Source organism: Coregonus clupeaformis, unplaced genomic scaffold, assembly GCF_020615455.1.
Source record: "Coregonus clupeaformis isolate EN_2021a unplaced genomic scaffold, ASM2061545v1 scaf0872, whole genome shotgun sequence".
Classification (NCBI taxonomy): Eukaryota; Metazoa; Chordata; class Actinopteri; order Salmoniformes; family Salmonidae; genus Coregonus; species Coregonus clupeaformis.
In genome coordinates this window covers 100,001-120,237 of record NW_025534326.1, presented here as the reverse complement: position 1 = coordinate 120,237, position 20,237 = coordinate 100,001, and the positions used below count along the sequence as shown (strand labels likewise).

The window sequence follows — 20,237 nt, the reverse complement described above, 5'->3', positions numbered from 1 at the left end:
CTAGACCAGGTGAACACTCACCTACACAGAACCAGTAGACCACCAGACCAGGTGAACACTCCCCTATACAGAACCAGTTATACCACCAGACCAGGTGAACACTCCCCTATACAGAACCAGTTATACCACTAGACCAGGTGAACACTCCCCTATACAGAACCAGTTATACCACTAGACAACACTCCCCTATACAGAACCAGTTATACCACTAGACCAGGTGAACACTCACCTATACAGAACCAGTTATACCACTAGACCAGGTGAACACTCCCCTATACAGAACCAGTTATACCACTAGACCAGGTGAACACTCATCTATACAAAACCAGTAGACCAGGTGAACACTCACCTATACAGAACAAGTTATACCACTAGACCAGGTGAACACTCCCCTATACAGAACCAGTTATACCACTGGACCAGGTGAACACTCCCCTATACAGAACCAGTTATACCACTAGACCAGGTGAACACTCATCTATACAGAACCAGTTATACCACTAGACCAGGTGAACACTCCCCTATACAGAACCAGTTATACCACTAGACCAGGTGAACACTCCCCTATACAGAACCAGTTATACCACCAGACCAGGTGAACACTCCCCTATACAGAACCAGTTATAAAACCAGACCAGGAGAACACTCCCCTATACAGAACCAGTTATACCACTAGACCAGGTGAACACTCCCCTATACAGAACCAGTTATACCACCAGACCAGGTGAACACTCCCCTATACAGAACCAGTTATACCACTAGACTAGGTGAACACTCCCCTATACAGAACCAGTTATAAAACCAGACCAGGAGAACACTCCCCTATACAGAACCAGTTATACCACTAGACAAGGTGAACACTCCCCTATACAGAACCAGTTATACCACCAGACCAGGTGAACACTCCCCTATACAGAACCAGTTATACCACTAGACCAGGTGAACACTCCCCTATACAGAACCAGTTATACCACTAGATCAGGTGAACACTCCCCTATACAGAACCAGTTATACCACTAGACCAGGTGAACACTCCCCTATACAGAACCAGTTATACCACTAGACCAGGTGAACACTCCCCTATACAGAACCAGTTATACCACTAGACCAGGTGAACACTCCCCTATACAGAACCAGTTATACCACTAGACCAGGTGAACACTCCCCTATACAGAACCAGTTATACCACTAGACCAGGTGAACACTCCCCTATACAGAACCAGTTATACCACTAGACCAGGTGAACACTCCCCTATACAGAACCAGTTATACCACCAGACCAGGTGAACACTCCCCTATACATAACCAGTTATACCACTAGACCAGGTGAACACTCCCCTATACAGAACCAGTTATACCACTAGACCAGGTGAACACTCACCTACACAGAACCAGTAGACCAGGTGAACACTCACCTATACAGAACCAGTAGACCAGGTGAACACTCACCTATACAGAACCTATAGACCAGGTGAACACTCACCTATACAGAACCAGTAGACCAGGTGAACACTCACCTATACAGAACCAGTAGACCAGGTGAACACTCACCTATACAGAACTAGTAGACCAGGTGAGCGCTCACCTATACAGAACCAGTAGACCAGGTGAGCGCTCACCTATACAGAACCAGTTATACCACTAGACAACACTCACCTATGCAGAACCAGTTATACCACTAGACCAGGTGAACACTCACCTACACAGAACCAGTAGACCACCAGACCAGGTGAACACTCCCCTATACAGAACCAGTTATACCACTAGACCAGGTGAACACTCCCCTATACAGAACCAGTTATACCACCAGACCAGGTGAACACTCCCCTATACAGAACCAGTTATACCACTAGACCAGGTGAACACTCCCCTATACAGAACCAGTTATACCACTAGACCAGGTGAACACTCCCCTATACAGAACCAGTTATACCACTAGACCAGGTGAACACTCCCCTATACAGAACCAGTTATACCACTAGACCAGGTGAACACTCCCCTATACAGAACCAGTTATACCACCAGACCAGGTGAACACTCCCCTATACAGAACCAGTTATACCACTAGACCAGGTGAACACTCCACTATACAGAACCAGTTATACCACTAGACCAGGTGAACACTCACCTACACAGAACCAGTAGACCAGGTGAACACTCACCTATACAGAACCAGTTATACCACTAGACCAGGTGAACACTCCCCTATACAGAACCAGTTATACCACTAGACCAGGTGAACACTCCCCTATACAAAACCAGTTATACCACTAGACCAGGTGAACACTCCCCTATACAGAACCAGTTATACCACTAGACCAGGTGAACACTCCCCTATACAGAACCAGTTATACCACCAGACCAGGTGAACGCTCCCCTATACAGAACCAGTTATACCACTAGACCAGGTGAACACTCACCTACACAGAACCAGTAGACCAGGTGAACACTCACCTATACAGAACTAGTAGACCAGGTGAGCGCTTACCTATACAGAACCAGTAGACCAGGTGAGCGCTCACCTATACAGAACCAGTTATACCACTAGACAACACTCACCTATACAGAACCAGTTATACCACTAGACCAGGTGAACACTCCCCTATACAGAACCAGTTATACCACCAGACCAGGTGAACACTCCCCTATACAGAACCAGTTATACCACTAGACCAGGTGAACACTCCCCTATACAGAACCAGTTATACCACTAGACCAGGTGAACACTCCCCTATACAGAACCAGTTATACCACTAGACCAGGTGAACACTCCCCTATACAGAACCAGTTATACCACTAGACCAGGTGAACACTCCCCTATACAGAACCAGTTATACCACTAGACCAGGTGAACACTCCCCTATACAGAACCAGTTATACCACTAGACAACACTCCCCTATACAGAACCAGTTATACCACTAGACCAGGTGAACACTCCCCTATACAGAACCAGTTATACCACTAGACCAGGTGAACACTCCCCTATACAGAACCAGTTATACCACTAGACCAGGTGAACACTCCCCTATACAGAACCAGTTATACCACTAGACCAGGTGAACACTCCCTATACAGAACCAGTTATACCACTAGACAACACTCACCTATACAGAACCAGTTATACCACTAGACCAGGTGAACACTCCCCTATACAGAACCAGTTATACTACTAGACCAGGTGAACACTCCCCTATACAGAACCAGTTATACCACCAGACCAGGAGAACACTCACCTATACAGAACCAGTTATACCACTAGACCAGGTGAACACTCCCCTATACAGAACCAGTTATACCACTAGACCAGGTGAACACTCCCCTATACAGAACCAGTTATACCACCAGACCAGATGAACACTCCCCTATACAGAACCAGTTATACCACTAGACCAGGTGAACACTCCCCTATACAGAACCAGTTATACCACTAGACAACACTCACCTATACAGAACCAGTTATACCACTAGACCAGGTGAACACTCACCTATACAGAACTAGTAGACCAGGTGAGCGCTTACCTATACAGAACCAGTAGACCAGGTGAGCGCTCACCTATACAGAACCAGTTATACCACTAGACAACACTCACCTATACAGAACCAGTTATACCACTAGACCAGGTGAACACTCCCCTATACAGAACCAGTTATACCACCAGACCAGGTGAACACTCCCCTATACAGAACCAGTTATACCACTAGACCAGGTGAACACTCCCCTATACAGAACCAGTTATACCACTAGACCAGGTGAACACTCCCTATACAGAACCAGTTATACCACTAGACCAGGTGAACACTCCCCTATACAGAACCAGTTATACCACTAGACCAGGTGAACACTCCCCTATACAGAACCAGTTATACCACTAGACCAGGTGAACACTCCCCTATACAGAACCAGTTATACCACTAGACAACACTCCCCTATACAGAACCAGTTATACCACTAGACCAGGTGAACACTCCCCTATACAGAACCAGTTATACCACTAGACCAGGTGAACACTCCCCTATACAGAACCAGTTATACCACTAGACCAGGTGAACACTCCCCTATACAGAACCAGTTATACCACTAGACCAGGTGAACACTCCCCTATACAGAACCAGTTATACCACTAGACAACACTCACCTATACAGAACCAGTTATACCACTAGACCAGGTGAACACTCCCCTATACAGAACCAGTTATACTACTAGACCAGGTGAACACTCCCCTATACAGAACCAGTTATACCACCAGACCAGGAGAACACTCACCTATACAGAACCAGTTATACCACTAGACCAGGTGAACACTCCCCTATACAGAACCAGTTATACCACTAGACCAGGTGAACACTCCCCTATACAGAACCAGTTATACCACCAGACCAGATGAACACTCCCCTATACAGAACCAGTTATACCACTAGACCAGGTGAACACTCCCCTATACAGAACCAGTTATACCACTAGACAACACTCACCTATACAGAACCAGTTATACCACTAGACCAGGTGAACACTCACCTACACAGAACCAGTAGACCAGGTGAACACTCACCTATACAGAACCAGTAGACCAGGTGAACACTCACCTATACAGAACCAGTAGACCAGGTGAACACTCACCTATACAGAACCAGTAGACCAGGTGAACACTCACCTATACAGAACCAGTAGACCAGGTGAACACTCACCTATACAGAACTAGTAGACCAGGTGAGCACTCACCTATACAGAACCAGTTATACCACTAGACCAGGTGAACACTCACCTACACAGAACCAGTAGACCACCAGACCAGGTGAACACTCCCCTATACAGAACCAGTTATACCACCAGACCAGGTGAACACTCCCCTATACAGAACCAGTTATACCACTAGACCAGGTGAACACTCCCCTATACAGAACCAGTTATACCACTAGACAACACTCCCCTATACAGAACCAGTTATACCACTAGACCAGGTGAACACTCACCTATACAGAACCAGTTATACCACTAGACCAGGTGAACACTCCCTATACAGAACCAGTTATACCACTAGACCAGGTGAACACTCATCTATACAAAACCAGTAGACCAGGTGAACACTCACCTATACAGAACAAGTTATACCACTAGACCAGGTGAACACTCCCCTATACAGAACCAGTTATACCACTAGACCAGGTGAACACTCCCCTATACAGAACCAGCTATACCACTAGACCAGGTGAACACTCATCTATACAGAACCAGTTATACCACTAGACCAGGTGAACACTCCCCTATACAGAACCAGTTATACCACTAGACCAGGTGAACACTCCCCTATACAGAACCAGTTATACCACCAGACCAGGTGAACACTCCCCTATACAGAACCAGTTATAAAACCAGACCAGGAGAACACTCCCCTATACAGAACCAGTTATACCACTAGACCAGGTGAACACTCCCCTATACAGAACCAGTTATACCACCAGACCAGGTGAACACTCCCCTATACAGAACCAGTTATACCACTAGACCAGGTGAACACTCCCCTATACAGAACCAGTTATAAAACCAGACCAGGAGAACACTCCCCTATACAGAACCAGTTATACCACTAGACAAGGTGAACACTCCCCTATACAGAACCAGTTATACCACCAGACCAGGTGAACACTCCCCTATACAGAACCAGTTATACCACTAGACCAGGTGAACACTCCCCTATACAGAACCAGTTATACCACTAGATCAGGTGAACACTCCCCTATACAGAACCAGTTATACCACTAGACCAGGTGAACACTCCCCTATACAGAACCAGTTATACCACTAGACCAGGTGAACACTCCCTATACAGAACCAGTTATACCACTAGACCAGGTGAACACTCCCCTATACAGAACCAGTTATACCACTAGACCAGGTGAACACTCCCCTATACAGAACCAGTTATACCACTAGACCAGGTGAACACTCCCCTATACAGAACCAGTTATACCACTAGACCAGGTGAACACTCCCCTATACAGAACCAGTTATACCACCAGACCAGGTGAACACTCCCCTATACAGAACCAGTTATACCACTAGACCAGGTGAACACTCCCCTATACAGAACCAGTTATACCACTAGACCAGGTGAACACTCACCTACACAGAACCAGTAGACCAGGTGAACACTCACCTATACAGAACCAGTAGACCAGGTGAACACTCACCTATACAGAACCAGTAGACCAGGTGAACACTCACCTATACAGAACCAGTAGACCAGGTGAACACTCACCTATACAGAACCAGTAGACCAGGTGAACACTCACCTATACAGAACTAGTAGACCAGGTGAGCGCTCACCTATACAGAACCAGTAGACCAGGTGAGCGCTCACCTATACAGAACCAGTTATACCACTAGACAACACTCACCTATGCAGAACCAGTTATACCACTAGACCAGGTGAACACTCACCTACACAGAACCAGTAGACCACCAGACCAGGTGAACACTCCCCTATACAGAACCAGTTATACCACTAGACCAGGTGAACACTCCCCTATACAGAACCAGTTATACCACCAGACCAGGTGAACACTCCCCTATACAGAACCAGTTATACCACTAGACCAGGTGAACACTCCCCTATACAGAACCAGTTATACCACTAGACCAGGTGAACACTCCCCTATACAGAACCAGTTATACCACTAGACCAGGTGAACACTCCCCTATACAGAACCAGTTATACCACTAGACCAGGTGAACACTCCCCTATACAGAACCAGTTATACCACCAGACCAGGTGAACACTCCCCTATACAGAACCAGTTATACCACTAGACCAGGTGAACACTCCACTATACAGAACCAGTTATACCACTAGACCAGGTGAACACTCACCTACACAGAACCAGTAGACCAGGTGAACACTCACCTATACAGAACCAGTTATACCACTAGACCAGGTGAACACTCCCCTATACAGAACCAGTTATACCACTAGACCAGGTGAACACTCCCCTATACAGAACCAGTTATACCACTAGACCAGGTGAACACTCCCCTATACAGAACCAGTTATACCACTAGACCAGGTGAACACTCCCCTATACAGAACCAGTTATACCACCAGACCAGGTGAACGCTCCCCTATACAGAACCAGTTATACCACTAGACCAGGTGAACACTCACCTACACAGAACCAGTAGACCAGGTGAACACTCACCTATACAGAACTAGTAGACCAGGTGAGCGCTTACCTATACAGAACCAGTAGACCAGGTGAGCGCTCACCTATACAGAACCAGTTATACCACTAGACAACACTCACCTATACAGAACCAGTTATACCACTAGACCAGGTGAACACTCCCCTATACAGAACCAGTTATACCACCAGACCAGGTGAACACTCCCCTATACAGAACCAGTTATATCACTAGACCAGGTGAACACTCCCCTATACAGAACCAGTTATACCACTAGACCAGGTGAACACTCCCCTATACAGAACCAGTTATACCACTAGACCAGGTGAACACTCCCCTATACAGAACCAGTTATACCACTAGACCAGGTGAACACTCCCCTATACAGAACCAGTTATACCACTAGACCAGGTGAACACTCCCCTATACAGAACCAGTTATACCACTAGACAACACTCCCCTATACAGAACCAGTTATACCACTAGACCAGGTGAACACTCCCCTATACAGAACCAGTTATACCACTAGACAACACTCCCCTATACAGAACCAGTTATACCACTAGACCAGGTGAACACTCCCCTATACAGAACCAGTTATACCACTAGACCAGGTGAACACTCCCCTATACAGAACCAGTTATACCACTAGACCAGGTGAACACTCCCTATACAGAACCAGTTATACCACTAGACAACACTCACCTATACAGAACCAGTTATACCACTAGACCAGGTGAACACTCCCCTATACAGAACCAGTTATACCACTAGACCAGGTGAACACTCCCTATACAGAACCAGTTATACCACTAGACCAGGTGAACACTCCCCTATACAGAACCAGTTATACCACTAGACAACACTCCCTATACAGAACCAGTTATACCACTAGACCAGGTGAACACTCCCCTATACAGAACCAGTTATACCACTAGACCAGGTGAACACTCACCTATACAGAACCAGTTATACCACTAGACCAGGTGAACACTCCCCTATACAGAACCAGTTATACCACTAGACCAGGTGAACACTCCCCTATACAGAACCAGTTATACCACCAGACCAGATGAACACTCCCCTATACAGAACCAGTTATACCACTAGACCAGGTGAACACTCCCCTATACAGAACCAGTTATACCACTAGACCAGGTGAACACTCCCCTATACAGAACCAGTTATACCACCAGACCAGGTGAACACAGCCCTATACAGAACTAGTTATACCACTAGACCAGGTGAACACTCCCCTATACAGAACCAGTTATACCACTAGACAACACTCACCTATACAGAACCAGTTATACCACTAGACCAGGTGAACACTCCCTATACAGAACCAGTTATACCACTAGACCAGGTGAACACTCCCCTATACAGAACCAGTTATACCACTAGACCAGGTGAACACTCCCCTATACAGAACCAGTTATACCACTAGACAACACTCCCCTATACAGAACCAGTTATACCACTAGACCAGGTGAACACTCCCTATACAGAACCAGTTATACCACTAGACCAGGTGAACACTCACCTATACAGAACCAGTTATACCACTAGACCAGGTGAACACTCCCCTATACAGAACCAGTTATACCACTAGACCAGGTGAACACTCCCCTATACAGAACCAGTTATACCACCAGACCAGATGAACACTCCCCTATACAGAACCAGTTATACCACTAGACCAGGTGAACACTCCCCTATACAGAACCAGTTATACCACTAGACCAGGTGAACACTCCCCTATACAGAACCAGTTATACCACCAGACCAGGTGAACACAGCCCTATACAGAACTAGTTATACCACTAGACCAGGTGAACACTCCCCTATACAGAACCAGTTATACCACCAGACCAGGTGAACACAGCCCTATACAGAACCAGTTATACCACTAGACCAGGTGAACACTCCCCTATACAGAACCAGTTATACCACCAGACCAGGTGAACACTCACCTATACAGAACCAGTTATACCACTAGACCAGGTGAACACACCTACAGTGCCTTGCAAAAGTATTCAGACCCCTTGGATCTCTTCACAATTTATTGTGTTATAAAGTGGGATTTAAAATTGATTTTTCATTTTTTGTCAACAATCAACACAGAATACTCTGTAATGTCAAAGTGGAAGAAAAATCATATTTTTTAAAAGATCAATTCATAATTAAAATATAGTCATTGCATAAGTATTCAGATCCTTTGTTTAGGCAAGCCTACATTAGTTCAGGAGTACATTTTGGCTTAACAATTCACATAATACGTTACATGGACTCACTCTGTGTGAAATAATTGAGGTTGACAACTGCCTCCTTCGTTTTAAGTGTGGTGGTGGGCTGCATCATGGTACTGTCTGGGTATGGGCAAATACTGGGGATTCAGGATTTTAAAAAAACGGGAAGGAGCTAAGCACAGGCAAAATCCTAGAGGAAAACCTGCTTCAGTCTGCTTTCCACCAGACACTGGGAGAGGAATTCACCTTTCAGCAGGACAATAACCTAAAACACAAGGCCAAATCTACACTGGAGATGCTTACCAAGGAGGCAGTGAACGTTCCTGAGCGGCCAACAGTTTTGACTTAAATCTGCTTGAAAATCCATGGCATGTTTAGAAAATTGCTATCAAGCCATGATCGCCAACATCTTGACAGAGCTTGAAGAATTATAAAAAAGAATAATGGCCTAATGTTGTCCAATCCAGGTGTGGAAAGCTCTTAGAGACTTACCCAGAAAGACTCACAGCTGTAATCGATGCCAAAGGTGATTCTAACATGTATTGACTCAGGGAGCTGAATACTTATGCGATGACTATATTTCTGTTATAAAATGTGTATTAATCTAAATAAAAGTAATTCCACTTCGACATTACAGAGTATTTTGTGTAGACTGTTGACAAAAAAAAAGATTAAATCCATTTGAATCCCACTTTGTAACACAATAAAAGGTGAATAGATCCAAGGGGTCTGAATACTTCTGCAAGGCACTGTATTATACTGTAGAAACAAGGCTTGGCTGATAAGTAGGAGCAGGCCCACTGTGTTGCTCTGTGATAATGTTTGGTCACAAGTTCCATTCAAATGCTCTAAGCCTAAATATGTTGTTCATACATTCTATACTCTTGAGTCTTTTGAGGAAGGGGAAGGCTAACCTGATCTCAGATCTCGTCTTTACCACAGGAGTGTCAATGATCACAGGAGTGTCAATGACCATAGGAGTGTCAATGATCACAGGAGTGGCAATGACCACAGGAGTGCCAATGACCACAGGAGTGTCAATGACCACAGGAGTGTCAATGACCACAGGAGTGTCAATGACCATAGGAGTGTCAATGACCATAGGAGTGTCAATGATCACAGGAGTGTCAATGACCATAGGAGTGTCAATGACCATAGGAGTGTCAATGATCACAGGAGTGTCAATGACCATAGGAGTGTCAATGACCATAGGAGTGTCAATGACCATAGGAGTGTCAATGACCATAGGAGTGTCAATGACCATAGGAGTGTCAATGACCATAGGAGTTGGTAAGACAGCACAAATAGATCTGGGACCAGGCTAGGAAACAACATAAAGCACTGTGCTCACATACTCTTCATACTTAGAGTCACCAACGAGTTCAGGGTAGGGACAAGTTTCATTCAAATGCTCTAAGCTTACATATCTTGTGAACACATTATTGAGTCACCAATGAGTTCACGGTAGGGACAAGTTTCATTCAAATGCTCTAAGCTTACATATATTGTGAACACATTATTGAGTCACCAATGAGTTCACGGTAGGGACAAGTTTCATTCAAATGCTCTAAGCTTACATATCTTGTGAACACATTATTGAGTCACCAATGAGTTCACGGTAGGGACAAGTTTCATTCAAATGCTCTAAGTTTACATATCTTGTGAACACATTATAGAGTCACCAACGAGTTCAGGGTAGGGACAAGTTTCATTCAAATGCTCTAAACTTACATATCTTGTGATCACATTATTGAGTTACCAATGAGTTCAGGGTAGGGACAATTTTCATTCAATGCTCTAAGCTTACATATCTTGTGAACACATTCTTGAGTCACCAACAAGTTCAGGGCAGGGATAAGTTCCATTCAAATGTTCTAAGCCAGTGGTATTCAAACTGTTTCTGTGGGGACCCCATTTTTTCCTCAAGAATTTATTGCGACCCCCACCCCAAATCTAATGACACGATAGATACATTAAAATGTTTACATCAACAAATAACCTTAAATTCATTGCATTTTAATCTCTTATCAAAATGAAATACATTTATTCAATAAACATATATATTTTTGTATTATCTTTCTCAAAAACATAATTTTTTTTTGTCTCATACAATAATATGTACTCTTAATTGGCGACCCCACTGCAGTTCCCCCGACTCTGACTACCACTGTTCTAGAGACACCAAAGAGTCCAGAGGAGGGGAAAATAAAGGATACATTTGGTCAACAGAAAGTCCATGATTCAGGGCCTGTATGCATAACGCTTCTCACAGTAGGAGTGATGATCTAGGATCAGGTCCCCCTGTCCATGTCATCTGATTCACTGTGATCTAAATGACACAACTGATCCTAAATCAACACTCCTATTCTGAGACGGTTGATGAGCCCCAGCTCCTTCAGTAGGTCAGGCCGTTGTCTGAGGTCTGTCTTCAGTGACTCAGGGATGTCCAGTCTGCCGTAGTCCTCCTCTTCTACCAGTTTACGGATTAGCATCAGACACAACTCCTGGAGAGAGTACACTGGAACACAGAGAGAAACAATTATGTCTTTGACACTTGACGTGTGTTTTTACATCACTCCTGGACAGAGTTGGTCCCGTGTCTGTCAACACTCCTGGACAGAGCTGGAGCCAAATCTGTCAACACTCATGGACAGAGTTGGTCCCAAATCTGTCAACACTCCTGAACAGAGGTGGTTCCATATCTGTCAACACTCCTGGACAGAGTTGGTCCCAGATCTGTCAACACTCCTGGACAGAGCTGGTTCCCAAATCTGTCAACAGTACTGGACAGAGTTGGTCCTAGATCTGTCAACACTCCTGGACAGAGTTGGTTCTAAATCTGTCAACACTCCTGGACAGAGCTGGTCCCAGATCTGTCAACACTCCTGGACAGAGCTGGTCCCAGATCTGTCAACACTCCTGGGCCCGTATCCTTAAAGATTCTGAGAATCCTCTCAGAGAGCTCCTAACTTAACCTAAAAATTCCTTGCCAGGAGTTTTAGCTTAGAAGTGATTCCAGAACATTTTCAGTGAACTCTGAGCCAGGAATGGATGAAAAATCCTATCTTAGTGAGGAGGTGTGGTTGACCCCGTTGCTAGGTATGAGTCATCATTTCAAAAGCCGTGATTGGTTGATCCTACAAGTTTGATGAAAATGAACTTTTGGTGATAATGAGCAAAGGATGTACCCTCAAATCAATAAACATAATTATACACTCTAATCTTATGCAGACTATAATTGTAAATAATATTTCACATTCAAGAAAATATCTGGAAAATGAATAGTAAGCTGTAGGGGTTATAGCCTAACATTAGAATCTAAAATATGTGAAAACTTAAGCTCATTACACCCTGTTCAAATAATGATTTGTGTCTCATTTGCTCATATTAATATCCTAGCTGGCATATTTTGTACTTTCACTTCCATATGGACCCCATTGAAAACAAGATGGCCTATCTCAAGGGGCTGTCCTTAATGAAGTAGAAATTGCAACGTTACAACTCAGTGTGAACTTAACGAGGGTAACACAGCTCAGCTTTTAACAATGTCTGTGATTGCTGGCTGGTCTATTTATGAAGGCTTGTTAACAAATATCCTACAAACACAGAAAATGGAGAAAAAAGGAATCGCAAGCCGAACTGGACTGAGGAGCAAGGTTTGTTGCTGGCCCAGTTGGTGAACGAACATAAAGGTATGTTACGAGGAAAATTTGGCCCAACTGTCACTAGCCAAGGCAAGAGGCGCGCCTGGGACACAATATCCCAAACAATCAATGCCTCTTTTCCACTGGTGGTGCGGACAGGCGACGATTGTGAGAAAAGGTGGTATGTGCTGCAGTCCAAGGCAAAAGATGAGATTGCAGCACACAAGCGGGAATCCTCACTCACAGGTGAGCAAAATACTATGGCCTACCACATAATCTGGCAATTTGCTCCTGCTGGCAAAGTTAATTTACATGCCTAAGTACTGTGTTCATTGACTGTTTCTTTCTAGGGGGTGGACCACCTGCAAAGCGGCTGTCCCAGGTGGCCGACACTGTCTTTCAAGTCCTGGGACACTGAGGTCAGTGTCACCGGGCTGCCAACAGGCATTGACACGTCAATGATGCAGGCCCTTGAAATGCAGCAAAGGTAGGACACAGGGTTATTCATATCAACAGTGTTTATTCATTGCAGAAGCCATTTCATGTGTTATCCATGCTCATTGTATTAAATTAATTTAATCAAAACAATAATTAAACTAGGCCTATGTATTTCTGTAGCATGGAGCCATCACAAGAACCGGGCCCATCAAGTTTGCCGCCTGAACCATCTGCAGCTGCTACTCAGGATAGCCCGGCGGATCAAACACCATTCCCATCCGCAGCACCTGCTCCGTCAGCATCCCTGCAGGAGAGAAGATTGCAACTCACAATTGATGTGTTTGAACAACAAAAAAAAGTCCTTTCCCTTCAGGAGGAGTACTACCGCCTTAAAATTGAACACCTAAAAAATAAACCATTTAGAGATTGTGTTCTGTGTCTTGCATTTAACAGTTGCAGGTGATGTGCAGTAAAACTGTGGTAGTTCTTAATACCATCACAAGTTCTCAAATGACATGGGGCTACAGCTTGCCTGAAATGTAAATTTGTGAAGTTTGCCCTGTAAGGCAGTCCACTCTGGGCTAGGTTCCCCTGTGGAATGTGAATATCTTCTTCACCACCATCCTCATCGTTGTCTCCATCCTCATCCTCATCGCCATCCTCCAGAGGTTCTGCAATCTGTCTAACCTTGCAAATATTGTGTAATATTGCACAGGCTATGATGAGTTTGCTGACTTTTTCAGGCCTCAGCCGCACCTCTCCGTGGAGAACATGAAAGCGCCTCTTAAGCTGGCCTATGCCACGCTCCACCACCGCTCTTGTTGTCTTGTGGGCCCTACAATAGAATACAGACCTTTAATTATTTGATGGAAATATTGCACTACTTGGATGCTCTAACATATTGCTTGCATTTCATTTCCATGATTTTTGTATTGTTTGGCTTACCTGTTATAGTTTAGTTGGGGCCCTTGGCGTGGCTGGAGGTAAGGTGTAAGGAGCCATGGTTTGCATGGGTAGCCACTGTCCCCTAACAAGTGGCAATTAGCTGGCACATAAGCGTCTCTCAAAAAGCTGTCTGATGCCACTCTCGGAGAGCATTCTCGCATCATGTGTGGAGCCTGGCCATTTAGCCACAATGTCCAAAATCTTCCAGGCCGCATTGAACACTATTTGCACATTGATGCTGTGGAAATTCTTCCTGTTAACAATGACAGCCTCGTCCTCTGATGGCGCAATTATTCTCACATGTGTTCCATCAATTACACCCACAACGCCAGGGAATCCTGCAATGTCCATAAATGCCCTTTTATGTGTGTGTAAAGTGCGGGCATCCAGCGGGGAATGAAACAAATTGTGTCACAATATTAGGTTGTGACAAAGCTGTCAGTGTTTGGGTGATGACTCTGCTGACGGAGGATTGGGACAGACCCAAGTCATCACTGCTGCATTGTTGCATTTTCCCTGTTGCCAAATACCTCAGGGTTGTGATTACTTTCTTCTCCGGTGTAATAAGCGTTGTGGCGTCGAGTTGGTGAAGTAATTGCATCTCTAAGGAGATCCACCACAAACATGATTCCTGCACGATCCAATCTGTAGCGTCTCAATAATTCCCTGTCATCCAGTGTTTGCAGGACATCTCTCCTGCCTCCTCTGTTGGCCATTTTGTGCAGCTGCTTAGGGTAACTCCTAAGCCACTAAAAGTCCTCTTCCCTGCTCTTAGCAGATCTCGCCTTAGGAGCCCTTTTTAGCGCTAGGACTCTTGAGGAATAGCTTTTATATTAACTGGGATTTTCGTGTCACTTTTAGGGGAAATTCTAAGAAAACGTCATGCCTCTGAGAATTTTCTTAGAATTTGGCCGCTAGGAGCCACTTTTTGCACAAAAATTCTTTAGAGATACGGGCCCTGGACAGAGCTGGTCCCAGATTCACAAAACACTTCTTATGCAAAAACTTAAGAAGCATCTTAAGAAGAAAAAAAAGAGGTTCATAAGATAGTTTGTAAGTGCAATTCCTCAACAATATCTTAAGATTTAATGATTTTCTTTATAACTTCTAAAATATCTTCTTATGGATTTCTTAACTATCTTCTTAAGATGTCTGTTGCTAGTCAACCGATTTAGCTAGCTATCTAGCTAGCAATGGCAATCATGTTAGCATATTTCTTACTAAGATTGCTGTTCTAAAACATGTTCTTGGGTTTAAAATAATCAATACTGAAACTTTCAGATGAAGTTTGTGAGTGAATTAAACATGTTCAATTGCTTTCAATTGCTTTTTCTCTCACTGCCCTGAGTTTAAGACAAGGGTTAGCTATCTTGGAATTAAGAACATTTCCAATTACTTTCTTTTCAAGAATCTAATTTCTTTTTAACTTTTTGCTTAAGGAGAAACATTATAAATGGCGCAAGAAAATTTCCAATAACCTTTTTGAGGAATAGCAACTTTGCTTAACTTTCTTCTTAAATATATAGTTAAGGAAAAAATGGCAGTTAAGATGAAATGTCTTCTTAAGAAGGTTTTGTGAATCTGGGCGGTTGACGGGCAGCACACAGAGAGGGACGCACCTGGGGCAGTTAGGACGACATTCAGAAACTTGGGGCTACCGTCCTCTTCATATTCGGTGGCAGCTGCTGGCATATAAACGTCCTGCTGATCAGCTACAAGTTTCGCCCCATTTGGAGAGGCTCTGAAAACCCACGGATGCGCTGCGGAGAGTGGAATGAGATTGAGGGAAATTACATGTCATGCAAAATAGTTTAGGCTATAGGCTATAACGCATTCAATTCGACATTTGGGAAAGGCATATAGCTGAATTACATTACGTGTTAAACTTAATAAAGAATTTGAGTAACACAAGAAAGACAAAATAAAGGAAAGACAGAAGGTTGTGTTGCATGAGGGAGGGACTCACTCAGAAATGTGTCCATATGTAATAACCCGCTCGGTCGTATATCGCCATATGAAACTGGATGTCCGGAAAAATCCAACCACCATGCTCGGGCGCTTCGTGTCGACCTGTTAATAAAATTAACGTGGGTTTGGACATCAGAATTTAGAGACCGGAGAGCTTTATTTTCGCCACTGACTACTTCTTGCTCATCCATGACGATATAAACACTCGGAATGCCACGACGATGTCGTTCCCTAAACGAACCACAAGAGGGCGCTGTTGTTCAGCGCTCTGACGAGTCAGACATTGAAATGTCATTCTGGTGACCAGATGTGGTGTGGTGGGTTGTGTTGCTCAAGTCTCCAATATTCCCATCATTGATGCATAAAACCCAATATTATCATATTTGCAAGTAGCTGAGTAATGCTTTGTTGGGGTATAACTGTCCCCTTGGTTCAGTCCATAGCTGAGTAATGCTTTGTTGGGGTATAACTGTCCCCTTGGTTCAGCCCATCGCTGAGTAATGCTTTGTTGGGGTATAACTGTCCCCTTGGTTCAGTCCATAGTTGAGTAATGCTTTGTTGGGGTATAACTGTCCCCTTGGTTCAGCCCATAGCTGAGTAATGCTTTGTCTCCCGAGTGGCGTAGTGGTGTAAGGCATGCAGTGCTAGCTGTGCCACTAGAGATCCTGGTTCGAATCCAGGCTCTGTCGTAGCCGGCCACGACCAGGAGACCCATGGGGCGGCGCACAATTGGCTCAGTGTCGTCCAGGGTAGGGGAGGGAATGGCCGGCAGGGATATAGCTCAGTTGGTAGAGCATGGCGTTTGCAACGCCAGGGTTGTGGGTTCGATTCCCACGGGGTGCCAGTATGAAAAAAATAAATAAATAAATATGTATGCACTAACTGTAAGTCGCTCTGGATAAGAGCGTCTGCTAAATGACTAAAATGTAAATGTAAAAATGTAACTGTCCCCTTGATTCAGCCCATGATGGTATTTTGCTTCTGGGGTTTCCTGCTTTGACCAATTAAATCACTGTAACAAATAGCAGGATAAAACAATGATGACAGTCATTTATGTCAATAATAATATAATAATAATACTCATTTAAATGTCAATACTCATTTCAATACTATTTCAATAACAGGGAGCTCATCAGCACAGTTGGAGGTAGTATCTGCCTGATGGGAGGGGGACCTGCTTTCCAATACCCTCCCTACCTTCAGCTGATCTGTCCTTGCCATCCCAAGGAGACTGGCTATAAGACCAGTTACCCTTCGTATCGTTTGGCCTCGCCGTGTACTTATCCAGTCCTGAATGGCACCCTATACCCTAGTGCACTACCTCTGACCAGCACCTTGTATCCCTCAGAACCGTCAAGGTGTCAAGCAAACATCACAGACCCAAACCTCGCATGGTACGCTACACAGCAAAGAACTGACACACACACACACTCACGCATGCACACACACACACACACACACACACACACACACACACACACACACACACACACACACACACACACACATATTTAAAGGAAATCAAAGGAGAATGGGGGATAATAGACTTCTGGAAGAGAAGCACGCCCTGGGCCCGTATCAATCATATTTTATTTATAAAGCCCTTTTTACATCAGCAGATGTCACAAAGTGCTATACAGAAACCCAGCCTAAAACCCCAAACAGCAAGCAATGCAGATGTAGAAGCACGGTGGCTAGGAAAAACTCCCTAGAAAGGCAGGAACCAAGGAAGGAACCTAGAGAGGAACCAGGCTCTGAGGGGTGGCCAGTCCTCTTCTGGCTGTGCCGGGTGGAGATTAGATACCTAGAGAGGAACCAGGCTCTGAGGGGTGGCCAGTCCTGTTCTGGCTGTGCCGGGTGGAGATTATAAGAGTACATGGCCATTAAGGACAGATTTTTCTCCAAGATGTTCAAACGTTCATAGATGACCAGCAGGGTCAAATAATAATCACAGTGGTTGTAGAGGTTGCAACAGGTCAGTACATCAGGAGTAAATGTCAGTTGGCTTTTCATAGCCGGGCATTCAGAGGTCGAGACAACAGGTGCGGTAGAGAGAGAGAGTTGAAAACAGCAAGTCCGGGACAAGGTAGCACGTCCAGTGAACAGGTCAGGGTTCCATAGCCACAGGCAGAACAGTTGAAACTGGAGCAGCAGCACCACCAGGTGGACTGGGGACAGCCAGGAGTCATCAGGCCAGGTAGTCCTGAGGCATGGTCCTGGGGGCTCAGGTCCTCCGGGAGGGGAGGGAAGGAGGGAGAGAGAGACAGCCAGGAGTCATCAGGCCAGGTAGTCCTGAGGCATGGTCCCAGGGCTCAGGTCCTCCACAAAGCAAGCACGCCATGGGCAGAGAGAGACCCCTGTCAAAAGCAGTGCACTACAGGGAATAGGGTCCTACTCTGTCTCCCCTCCACACCGTGCTTTGTTTTGGAACAACCTTTCTGCCATACAGACCGATGACACAATAGAGTCCAATAGAGTCTAATATAGTTTAATATAGTCTAATAGAGTCCAATAGAGTCTAATAGAGTCCAATAGAGTCCAATAGAGTCCAATAGAGTCTAATATAGTCTAATAGAGTCCAATATAGTCCAATAGAGTCCAATAGAGTCTAATAGAGTCCAATAGAGTCCAATAGAGTTCAATAGAGTCCAATAGAGTCTAATATAGTTCAATAGAGTCCAATAGAGTCAAATAGAGTCTAATAGAGTCCAATAGAGTCCAATAGAGTCTAATAGAGTTCAATAGAGTCTAATAGAGTCCAATAGAGTCTAATAGAGTCCAATAGAGTCCAATAGAGTCCAATAGCGTCCAATAGAGTCCAATAGAGTCCAATAGAGTCCAATATAGTTTAATAGAGTCCAATAGAGTCCAATAGAGTCCAATAGAGTCCAATAGAGTCCAATATAGTTTAATAGAGTCCAATAGAGTCCAATAGAGTCTAATAGAGTCCAATAGAGTCCAATAGAGTCAAATAGAGTCCAATATAGTTTAATAGAGTCCAATAGAGTCCAATATAGTTTAATAGAGTCCAATAGAGTCCAATATAGTCCAATAGAGTCCAATATAGTTCAATATAGTCCAATATAGTTCAATAGAGTCCAATAGAGTCCAATATAGTTTAATATAGTCTAATAGAGTCCAATAGAATCCAATAGAGTCCAATAGAGTCCAATATAGTTTAATATAGTCTAATATAGTCTAATAGAGTCCAATAGAGTCCAATAGAGTCCAATATAGTTCAATAGAGTTCAATAGAGTCCAATAATGTCCAATAGAGTCCAATAGACTCCAATAGACTCCAAAAGAGTCCTATTAAAGATCTCTGAGAGAGTCCTGTGTTTTGCAGTAGGTAATAATGTGTGAACAATATTAAGGGAGTGTTTTTGGGAGTGTGTGTGTGTGTGTGTGTGTGTGTGTGTGTGTGTGTGTGTGTGTGTGTGTGTGTGTGTGTGTGTGTGTGTGTGTGTGTGTGTGTGTGTGTGTATGTGTGTGTGTGTGTGTGTGTGTATGTGTGTGTGTGTGTGTGTGTGTGTGTGTGTGTGGGTGTGTTGTGTGTGTGTGTGTGTGTGTGTGTGTGTGTGTGTGTATGGCTGTGTGTGTGTGTGTGTGTGTGTGTGTGTGTGTGTGTGTGTGTGTTATGTTGTGTGGTGTGTTGTGTGTTTTGTGTGTGTGTGTGTGTGTGTATGGTGTGTGTGTGTGTATGTGTATGTGTGTGTGTGTGTGTGTGTATGTTCATGTGTATGTGTGTGTGTGTGTGTGTGTGTGTGTGTGTGTGTATGTGTGTGTGTGTGTGTGTGTGTGTGTGTGTGTGTGT

The 20,237-nt window shown here is 44.3% G+C and overlaps 1 protein-coding gene and 2 long non-coding RNA genes across 3 annotated transcripts; 1 reads left to right on the top strand and 2 right to left on the bottom strand.

Moving 5' to 3' along the window:
* Nucleotides 1-11,013: 11,013 nt before the first annotated feature.
* On the bottom strand, nucleotides 11,014-16,637 carry LOC121555424 (von Hippel-Lindau disease tumor suppressor). Its single transcript, XM_041869260.2, has 3 exons — nucleotides 16,422-16,637; nucleotides 16,075-16,215; nucleotides 11,014-11,946 (listed from the first exon to the last, which is right to left on the bottom strand). The coding sequence occupies exons 1-3, from the start codon at nucleotides 16,612-16,614 to the stop codon at nucleotides 11,777-11,779; spliced, it is 504 nt and encodes a 167-aa protein (XP_041725194.2). The 5' UTR covers nucleotides 16,615-16,637; the 3' UTR covers nucleotides 11,014-11,776.
* Nucleotides 12,354-13,939, top strand: LOC121556687. Its single transcript, XR_005998205.2, has 2 exons — nucleotides 12,354-13,559; nucleotides 13,691-13,939. It is a non-coding gene; the product is annotated as an uncharacterized LOC121556687 (long non-coding RNA).
* LOC123485858 lies at nucleotides 13,576-14,557 on the bottom strand. The gene is made up of 2 exons (XR_006659167.1): nucleotides 14,456-14,557; nucleotides 13,576-14,345 (listed from the first exon to the last, which is right to left on the bottom strand). It is a non-coding gene; the product is annotated as an uncharacterized LOC123485858 (long non-coding RNA).
* Nucleotides 16,638-20,237: the final 3,600 nt, after the last annotated feature.

What these genes read in the sequence shown, in the direction of transcription:
- LOC121555424 (XM_041869260.2), bottom strand. Translation starts at nt 16,614, where the DNA reads ATGGATGAGCAAGAAGTAGTCAGTGGCGAAAATAAAGCTCTCCGGTCT. An exon ending in ACATATGGACACATTTCTGA is followed by an intron (nt 16,216 to 16,421) that starts GTGAGTCCCTCC and finishes CACTCTCCGCAG; the next exon opens with CGCATCCGTGGGTTTTCAGA. An exon ending in TGTCGTCCTAACTGCCCCAG is followed by an intron (nt 11,947 to 16,074) that starts GTGCGTCCCTCT and finishes TCTGTGTTCCAG; the next exon opens with TGTACTCTCTCCAGGAGTTG.